At 51.1% G+C, this 10000-nt stretch overlaps 1 protein-coding gene across 1 annotated transcript in view; it reads right to left on the reverse strand.

The window, feature by feature from the left end:
• Positions 1 to 1686: 1686 nt before the first annotated feature.
• Positions 1687 to 10000, reverse strand: part of eno3 (enolase 3, (beta, muscle)) — a 9202-nt gene continuing 888 nt past the window's right edge. Inside the window, exons 2-15 of the mRNA XM_080486569.1 lie at positions 8454 to 8611; positions 5924 to 6013; positions 5467 to 5562; positions 4980 to 5038; positions 4468 to 4537; positions 4247 to 4380; positions 3994 to 4110; positions 3810 to 3915; positions 2978 to 3175; positions 2822 to 2898; positions 2625 to 2749; positions 2180 to 2288; positions 2000 to 2058; positions 1687 to 1921 (exon numbers count right to left, since the gene is read on the reverse strand). Coding sequence (XP_080342695.1) covers positions 1852 to 1921; positions 2000 to 2058; positions 2180 to 2288; positions 2625 to 2749; positions 2822 to 2898; positions 2978 to 3175; positions 3810 to 3915; positions 3994 to 4110; positions 4247 to 4380; positions 4468 to 4537; positions 4980 to 5038; positions 5467 to 5562; positions 5924 to 6008 — 1305 coding nt within the window. The 5' untranslated portion in view covers positions 6009 to 6013; positions 8454 to 8611 and the 3' untranslated portion in view covers positions 1687 to 1851. The remainder of the gene's footprint in view (positions 1922 to 1999; positions 2059 to 2179; positions 2289 to 2624; positions 2750 to 2821; positions 2899 to 2977; positions 3176 to 3809; positions 3916 to 3993; positions 4111 to 4246; positions 4381 to 4467; positions 4538 to 4979; positions 5039 to 5466; positions 5563 to 5923; positions 6014 to 8453; positions 8612 to 10000) is intronic.

Consider the following 10000-nt stretch of genomic DNA (forward strand, 5'->3'; position numbering starts at 1 on the left):
GACTAGATGGAGCATTAGCATTAGCATTAGCATTAGCCTGGAACCACAGTAGCTGAGATTAGCATTAGCCTGCTGTCTTCATGTTGGTAGTTTACAATATCCATTTAAGAGCATCTTCCTCCTCTACCATCAGATTATAGAGCATCTTCCTCCTCTACCATCAGATTATAGAGCATCTTCCTCCTCTACCATCAGATTATAGAGCATGTCAGTAACTTCAGATGAACTTCATGAGTGAATCATCCTGACCCAAACAGTGCTAACCACTCAGCTAATGCTAATGCTAATGCTAATGCCAACAGTGTAATAATCCAGACCTGTGAAGATCATTAACACAGAACATCACGAGGAACTTTCACCAGTTACTTTTTATCTGAAGTAATCTCTGAATTTACTCTGATACTAAATGTCCCAGGAGAGGGGGGAGGGTTTCCAGGAGAACCTTACGAAGGTCCTGGAATCATCTTCATGTTCATCACTGCATCGTTGGCCAATCACAGCCCACGATTCCCCTCCTGTGACCTCTGACCTCTGCTCTGCTCGTAAACTGTCGCTGCAGCGACGGGGTCGATGTGAGCAACTATTTAGTGTGAAAGGTGGGGGCGGGGCCACGGAGGGGTGTGTGTGTGTGTGTGTGTGTGTGTGTTAATGACACACTGATGTCTTTGTGTCCATACAATGAGACTCTACCATTATTCATCCTCTGACGTCACACACACACACACACACACACACACACACACACACACACACACACACACACACACACACACACACACACACACACACACACATTCTTTTGTGATTGGCCACTTCTTTCTCTCTAATTAAGTGATTGATGACCTATTATCCTCTGTGTGTGTGTGTGTGTGTGTGTGTGTGTGTGTGTGTGTGTGATTGTACAACAAAAAGCAGTTGGTGGAAACACACGGGATGATGTGTAAAAATAGTGCTGTCAAAAATAACGTGTTCATTTATTAATTGATTTGAAACGTTTAATTCGTAAAACAATGTAACATGATTAACAGGTCACTTCTGTTCTTTTGTTTTTCCTTCTTCCCAGAGCAGCACTGTGGCTTCAGAGCAGCACCACAGCTCCGGAGCAGCCCCGCGGCTCCGGAGCACCACTGTGGCTCCAGAGCAGCCCCGTGGCTCCAGAGCAGCCCCGCGGCTCCAGAGCACCACCGCGGCTCCGGAGCACCACCGTGGCTACAGAGCAGCACTGTGGCTCCAGAGCAGCCCCGTGGCTCCAGAGCAGCACTGTGGCTACAGAGCAGCCCCGCGGCTACAGAGCAGCACTGTGGCTACAGAGCAGCACTGTGGCTCCAGAGCAGCCCCGTGGCTCCAGAGCAGCCCCGCGGCTCCAGAGCAGCACTGTGGCTCCAGAGCAGCCCCGCGGCTCCGGAGCAGCCCCGCGGCTGCAGAGCAGCATAGTACCCAGTGGTATAATATTAAGGCAGAAAGTTTCCTGAGGCTGACTGAGAAAGTAAAAGTCATTAGTTTTACTTTGAAAAACTGAATTTAATGAGCAGCTAAACAGCAGGTTGCCATGTTGGCTGACCAGGAGCCTCCAAACTGCTAAAGCTCTGCTGTGTGTGTGTGTGTGTGTGTGTGTGTGTGTGTGTGTGTGTGTGTGTGTGTGTGTGTGTGTGTGTGTGTGTGTGTGTGTGTGTCAGACATCACGACTCTCTCTTCAGCATCTTTATTCAATCTTTGGGTTTTTTATAGAAAACATCAGTCGTGGAATTACAGTCAGGACGGCAGGTCGCCACCACCTGTGACCTCTGACCCTTCTGGGGGTCAGTACGTCAGTCGCCCCGGTGACAGTCCGGAGGGTGAGGGGGCGGAGCTTCAGTTGATCTTGGGGTGGCGGAAGTCCTTTCCTGCGAACTTGGCCTTGTCTCCGAGCTCCTCCTCGATCCTGTGGGGTCAAAGGTCAGGGTGTGAGGGGGCGCTTGTTTTAGGAGCTTTTATTGAGTTGACGGACGGGAGGCGTCACCTCATCAGCTGGTTGTACTTGGCCAGGCGCTCCGACCTGCAGGGGGCGCCAGTCTTAATCTGAGGAAGAGACAAGCGTCAAAATAGCAACACGGGGGTGAACCGATACAGACAGTGAGAACAGTCCAGAGACTCCGCCCCCCCCCCCCACAGCTGTGACCCCACCCCCCACGGAGCCTACCTGTCCAGTGCAGAGTCCAACAACCAGGTCTGAGATGAAGGTGTCCTCGGTCTCTCCGGAGCGATGGCTGACCATCACACCCCAACCGCTGCTCTGGGCCAGCTTACACCTGACACACACACACACACACACACACACACACACACACACACACACACACACACACACACACACACACACACATCAGTCCTGGGTCTAGGTTCGGGTTAGGGTTCGGGGGGTCAGGGTTAGGGTTCGGGGTAAGGGGGGTCAGGGTCAGGGTTAGGGTTCGGGGTCAGCGGGGTTAGGGTTCGGGGTAAGGGGGGTCAGGGTCAGGGTTAGGGTTCGGGGTCAGCGGGGTTAGGGTTCGGGGTAAGGGGGGTCAGGGTTTGGGTTCGGGGGTCACGGGGTCAGGGTTCGGGGTAAGGGGGGTCAGGGTTAGGGTTCGGGGGTCACGGGGACCTACGCCTGGATGGACTCGGTGACGGAGCCGATCTGGTTGACCTTGAGCAGCAGACAGTTGCAGGCCTTCTTGTCCACTGCCTGCTGGATCCTCTTGGGATTGGTCACCGTCAGGTCGTCTCCTACGATCTGATTGGACGACAAGGATGCAGGTGAGTGGCGTCCCGCCGGGACCCACCTGGACTACAGGAGGAGTCTCACCTGGATGTCTGTGGAGCCGGTGAACTTGGACCAGTTCTCCCAGTCGTCCTGGTCGAAAGGATCCTCGATGGACTGGACTGGAGACACAATGGAAGGCATGAGGACCAGCACCAGATGTGAGGTTCTGGTTCCATCTGGGACCGGGTTCCGACTCACCCGGGTAGTTCTTGATGAAGCTGCGGTACAGGTCTCCCAGCTGGTCCCCGGTGATGTGGCGGGCGGGGTCGTCGGGGGACTTGAAGTCCAGGTCGTACTTTCCACTGCGGAAGAACTCGGACGCGGCGACGTCCATTCCAATGATGATCTTGTCGGGGTACCCGGCCTTCTCGATGGCCGTCTTCAGGAGCTCCAGAGCTGCAGGGGGAGAGACGGTGGACCTGACTGACCAGCAGAAGGCCATGACCCCTGGTAACCTTTGACCTCTGACCACCCAACTCAGATCAGTGTCCGTCGTTCTGAGAGAACACTCTGTCCACACCTCACCATGGAAACTGCTTCAGCCAGGCCTTTAGGGGGCGCTGTGACTGCCACAGAAATACACCACAACCACAGAAGAAGAACAGGATCCTGCTGCTGCTCCTGGAGGAGTCACCAAGTGCTTCATTAACCAGCTTTTGCTGCACCTGCAGCAGGTAGTCCGCCATGTTGGTTAGTGACATCACAGAGTGGGGGCGGGGTTATAGGTGGAGAGGCAGGTGATGACATCATAGTTTCCACACGGCGTTTTCTACTTCCTCCACTCTGGAACCCGTTTTTAACAAAACCTTTTCAGGCCCTAAGACGTCGTGAGGACGATCGGAACGTAACCATGGTGACATGAATCTGCGTTGCCGTGGCGACGGGGCCTCAGAATCACGCCAGATACTTCTAAATGTGAGGAACTGAGACCTTTGTACGAAGGAACGTTCTCCTTGTTTTCTAGGATGGGGGGGGGGGGAGCTTACCCTGCTTGTTTTCTAGGATGTGGGGGGGGGGGGGCGGAGCTTACCCTCGTTGTTCTCCAGGATGTTGGGGGCGAAGCCTCCCTCGTCGCCTACGTTGGTGGCGTCCTTCCCGTACTTGGCCTTGATGACGTTCTTCAGGTTGTGGTAGACCTGGACACACACGGCCCGGGTCGTTAACCTCGAGCACGCCACGTTCAATAGTGAGCTGAGAAGAACCGTGAGGCTCACCTCGGCGCCGATCCTCATGGCCTCGTGGAAGTTGGCGGCGCCGACAGGCAGGATCATGAACTCCTGCATGGCCAGCTTGTTCCCGGCGTGGCTGCCGCCATTAATCACGTTGAAGGCCTGAGGAGCAACGGTTCTATTAGCCAACAGGCTCCTCCCCCCCCACAAGCCCCTCCCCACCAAAAGCCTCTCCCACTCAGCACAGGCCCCTCCCCTACTACAGGCCCCTCCCCCACTACAAGCCCCTCCTACTCACAGGGACGGGCAGGATGACGTCTTTGTGTCCAGCGAGGTCGGCGATGTGGCGATAGAGAGGAACTCCTTTCTCTGCGGCGCCGGCTTTACAGACGGCCAGAGACACTCCCAGGATAGCGTTAGCTCCAAACTTAGCTGGACAGGTGAGACAGGGAGACAGACAGGTGAAACAGGTAGAAGACAGAGACAGACAGACAGACAGACAGACAGACAGGTCCTTACATTTGTTCTCAGTTCCGTCCAGCTCCAGCATGAACTTGTCGATCTTCTCCTGATCCACCACACTGATGTTCTACAACAACAAGTCCACTGTCAGTCCTGGTCTGGATCCTGATTCTGGTCTGGATCCTCAACCCCCAATATATCCTAGAGACCGTCAAACTATCCTGGAGACTCCAATATATCCTAGAGACCCTCAATGTATCCTTGAGACCCTGGAACTGTCCTAGAGACCCTCAATGTATCCTAGAGACCCTCAATGTATCCTAGAGACCCTCGAACTGTCCTAGAGACCCTCAATGTATCCTAGAGACCCTCGAACTGTCCTAGAGACCCCTAAAAACATTTTTAGGAGGTCTCCTGTTGCCTTAAGGGGGTCTGAACGCCCCTGGCTCCCCCGGAGTTTGCATCCTGCTCAACCTAATCCTGATCTGGTCTGGATTCTAATCCTGAACCTGATCCTGATTTGGCTTGTGAACCAGATCCTGGCCTTAACCCTGATCTGGGTCCAGTACCTTCTCGATCAGCTTGGGGGCGATCTCCTTGTTGACGTGGTCCACGGCCTTCATGGTTCCTGTGGGAGCACAGAGGTCTTAGTGGAAGTTCTGTGGACGGAGTCTCAGCAGTTCCTGAGGGGTTCCTCTGACTGGTTCCTGTCTGGTGGTGTACTGTGTGACTGGTTCCTGCCTGAGGGTTTTTGTCTGGTGGTTCCTGTCTGGCGGTTCCTCTCTGATTGGTTCCTGCCTGGTGGTTCCTGTCTGGTGGTGTACTATGTGACTGGTTCCTGCCTGAGGGTTTTTGTCTGGTGGTTCCTGTCTGGTGGCTCCTCTCTGATTGGTTCCTGCCTGGTGGTTTACAACCTGACTGGTTCTTGTCTGGTGGTTCCTGTCTGTCGGTTCCTTCCTGGTGGTTACTGTTTGGTGTTTCCTGTCTGGTGGTTCCTGTGTGGTGGTTCCTGTGTGGTGGTTCCTTCCTGGTGGTTCCTGTGTGGTCCAGTCTCACCTTTGCCCAGGTAGCGGGTCTTGTCTCCATCGCGAAGCTCCAAGGCCTCATGGACTCCGGTGGAGGCTCCACTGGGAACGGCAGCTCTGAAGAGACCTGGAGGGGGACCAGAGGATTGGTCCTGGTGTGAGTGAGTGAGTGAGTGAGTGAGTGAGTGAGTGAGTGGGTGAGTGAGTGAGTGAGTGAGTGAGTGAGTGAGTGAGTGAGTGGGTGAGTGAGTGAGTGAGTGAGTGAGTGAGTGAGTGAGTGAGTGAGTGAGTGAGTGAGTGAGTGGGTGAGTGAGTGAGTGAGTGAGTGAGTGAGTGAGTGAGTGAGTGGGTGAGTGAGTGAGTGAGTGAGTGAGTGAGTGAGTGAGTGAGTGAGTGAGTGGGTGAGTGAGTGAGTGAGTGAGTGAGTGAGTGAGTGAGTGAGTGAGTGAGTGAGTGAGTGAGTGAGTGAGTAAAGTCCCTGGACTCACCCTTGGCGGTCCACAGGTCCACCTCCACGGTGGGGTTTCCTCTGGAGTCCAGAATCTCTCGGGCGTGAATCTTAGTGATCGACATCCTGACTGGGAACAGAGGAGAACCTGAACCAGGACCTGAACCAGGACCTGGACCAGGACCTGAACCAGGACCTGTGTTTGTGTGTGTGTGTATGTGTTCAGACCTGCTGTATAAATCCTCTGCAGCGCCATGACACTTGTGTCCCTGTTAGTCCCCGCCCCCCTGCCCCATGAGAGCCAATTGGAGCGCAGCCTACAAATGAGCAGCTGATGGAAGATACCACTGTACTGGTGGGGGGGGGGGGGGGGGGGGGGGGGGGTTATTTTCAGTGCTCTGACCTTTAGTGTGACCTATCAGCAGAGGTCACCTGCTCAGATCCTGTTACTCCCACATACACCAACCTTTACCCATGACCCCCCCACCCCACCCCCACCCCCCACCCCCACCACCACCACCACCTAGCCCCAAGGGGTCAGCAGGGTACCCCCCCCTGTGAGAATGATGTGACCAGCTGAGCTCCTCCACACACACACACACACACACACACACACACACACACACACACACACACACACACACACACACACACACACACACACACACACACACACACACACACACACACAGTCAGTGGTGGTCATGTGACCGAGCTGAGGCTCCGCCCACATCCTCCACTCACCAGTCCATTCTTACAAAACAGTTGCAATGCTAATGCTAATGCTGACAACATGACAAGTTAGCATTAGCATTAGCCTGTGTTAGCTTGTCCTGTTATCTACCTCCTTTAACATCAGATTATAGAGCATCTTCCTCCTCTAACACCAGATTATAGAGCATCGCCCCCTCTAACACCAGATTATAGAGCATCTTCCTCCTCTAACACCAGATTATAGAGCATATTCCTCCTCTAACACCAGGTTATAGAGCAGCTTCCTCCTCTAACACCAGATTATAGAGCATCTCCCCCTCTAAGACCAGGTCATAGAGCATCTTCCTCCTCTAACACCAGATTACAGCGCATCTTCCTTCCCTAACACCAGATTATAGAGCATCTTCCTCCTCTAACATCAGATTATAGAGCATCTTCCTCCTCTAACACCAGATTACAGCGCATCTTCCTTCCCTAACACCAGATTATAGAGCATCTTCCTCCTCTAACATCAGATTATAGAGCATCTCCCTCCTCTAACACCAGATTATAGAGCATCTCCCTCCTCTAACACCAGATTGTAGAGCATCTTCCTCCCCTAACACCAGATTATAGAGCATCTTCCTCTGGAAATCTTTATTACAGTTCACCACTGGCAGTTCTTTCTGTCAGCAGACGCACCCTGAGGACGTAACACGTCAGTCCACTCGGTCGGTGAGTTTGAAGATGGAAAGACAGAGAAGGTGGAGCAGAGAAGGTAGAGCAGACAAGGTGGAGCAGAGAAGGTGGAGCAGAGAAGGTAGAGCAGACAAGGTGGAGCAGACAAGGTGGAGCAGACAAGGTGGAGCAGAGAAGGTGGAGCAGACAAGGTGGAGCAGAGAAGGTGGAGCAGAGAAGGTAGAGCAGAGAAGGTAGAGCAGACAAGGTGGAGCAAAGAAGGTGGAGCAGACAAGGTGGAGTTAAAAAGAGGAAAGTTCTGGGAACAGAAGCAACGACATGTGGCAACTTTACCACTAAAACCAGCAGCCAGAGCAGCAGCAGCAGCGACCAGCTGCCAGAGCAGCAGCAGCAGCGACCAGCTGCCAGAGCAGCAGCAGCGACCAGCTGCCAGAGCAGCATACACCAGGTTATTAGATTCAATAGAATGAAGAGCAGGATGGAGACCTGCTCCATGAGAAACGTTCTAGATGATTCAGCTCTACATTCATGAAACTGAGCTGAAGTTTGTAAAAAGAGATTTGTGGTGAGAAGTGAGATCCTTTTTAAAAAGTGATTGAGTGTGAGACGCAGAGCCAGTGGTGAGGAGGGGGGATCCCTCACTATGAGGGAACAGCTGAGCTGCTGGAACAGCCTCAGGAGGAACTTGAGACATTCATGCTCATGAGCACTGAGGAAGGACTCCTCATGTCTGTGGACAATGATGTCATCATAAACAAAGAGGCAGAGACCAGTGCACTGCTCAGGGTTTATTCATGTTCCAGGGTCGGTCATGTTCCTCTGAAGAACACATGGTATTGTCATAATAAAGTACATTTAGTCTAGATTTTGAATCGAATACGTTTTACTTTAGTTTCATTCTTAAGGTTTGTATTTCTGTTAACACTTATATAAACACTATAAATATAGATTCTGAAATGATAAAGAAAAGATGAATAATAAGGAAGTCTTGTAATGAAATGGAAATATTTTAGAAAAACACACTGAAGTACAAGTATTTACAGAACAGAGCTGGAGACTGTGTGTGTGTGTGTGTGTGTGTGTGTGTGTGTGTGTGTGTGTGTGTGTGTGTGTGTGTGTGTGTGTGTGTGTGTGTGTGTGTGTGTGTGTGTGTGTGTGTGTGTGTGTGTGTGTGTTACCTGAGAGCTGCTGTTTGCAGGTTGTTGGTCTGTTGCTGTCCAACCGACTGTCCGACTGACGTGGAAAGTGTGTGTCTGTATCGCGTCCACCTTTTATACAACAAGCCCGGTGGGGGGGGGGGGGGGGGGGGGGGGGGGGCGTGTCCCTACTGGACTCACTGAGCAAACACACAAAGTTCATCTATGGAGAATGTTCTCATTTTGTGTGTCTTCGTGTCTTCATGGTTGTTTTGTGTGTCTTCGTGGTTGTTTTGTGTGTCTTCGTGTCTTCATGGTTGTTTTGTGTGTCTTCATGGTTGTTTTGTGTGTCTTCATGGTTGTTTTGTGTGTCTTCGTGGTTGTTTTGTGTGTCTTCATGGTTGTTTTGTGTGTCTTCGTGGTTGTTTTGTGTGTCTTCATGTCTTCATGGTTGTTTTGTGTGTCTTCATGGTTGTTTTGTGTGTCTTCGTGGTTGTTTTGTGTGTCTTTGTGTCTTCATGGTTGTTTTGTGTGTCTTCATGGTTGTTTTGTGTGTCTTCGTGTCTTCGTGGTTGTTTTGTGTGTCTTCGTGGTTGTTTTGTGTGTCTTCGTGTCTTCATGGTTGTTTTGTGTGTCTTCATGGTTGTTTTGTGTGTCTTCGTGGTTGTTTTGTGTGTCTTCATGGTTGTTTTGTGTGTCTTCGTGGTTGTTTTGTGTGTCTTCGTGGTTGTTTTGTGTGTCTTCATGTCTTCATGGTTGTTTTGTGTGTCTTCATGGTTGTTTTGTGTGTCTTCGTGGTTGTTTTGTGTGTCTTTGTGTCTTCATGGTTGTTTTGTGTGTCTTCATGGTTGTTTTGTGTGTCTTCGTGTCTTCGTGGTTGTTTTGTGTGTCTTCGTGGTTGTTTTGTGTGTCTTCGTGTCTTCATGGTTGTTTTGTGTGTCTTCGTGGTTGTTTTGTGTGTCTTCGTGTCTTCATGGTTGTTTTGTGTGTCTTCGTGGTTGTTTTGTGTGTCTTCGTGTCTTCGTGGTTGTTTTGTGTGTCTTCGTGGTTGTTTTGTGTGTCTTCGTGTCTTCGTGGTTGTTTTGTGTGTCTTCATGGTTGTTTTGTGTGTCTTCGTGGTTGTTTTGTGTGTCTTCGTGGTTGTTTTGTGTGTCTTCATGTCTTCATGGTTGTTTTGTGTGTCTTCATGGTTGTTTTGTGTGTCTTCGTGGTTGTTTTGTGTGTCTTCATGGTTGTTTTGTGTGTCTTCGTGTCTTCATGGTTGTTTTGTGTGTCTTCGTGGTTGTTTTGTGTGTCTTTGTGTCTTCATGGTTGTTTTGTGTGTCTTCGTGGTTGTTTTGTGTGTCTTCGTGGTTGTTTTGTGTGTCTTCGTGTCTTCGTGGTTGTTTTGTGTGTCTTCGTGGTTGTTTTGTGTGTCTTCATGGTTGTTTTGTGTGTCTTCGTGGTTGTTTTGTGTGTCTTCGTGTCTTCGTGGTTGTTTTGTGTGTCTTCATGGTTGTTTTGTGTGTCTTCGTGTCTTCATGGTTGTTTTGTGTGTCTTCGTGGTTGTTTTGTGTGTCTTCGTGGTTGTTTTGTGTGTCTTCGTGTCT

The sequence above is a fragment of the Lipophrys pholis genome (assembly GCF_963383615.2).
Source record: "Lipophrys pholis genome assembly, chromosome: 18".
In the NCBI taxonomy this organism is placed as follows: Eukaryota; Metazoa; Chordata; class Actinopteri; order Blenniiformes; family Blenniidae; genus Lipophrys; species Lipophrys pholis.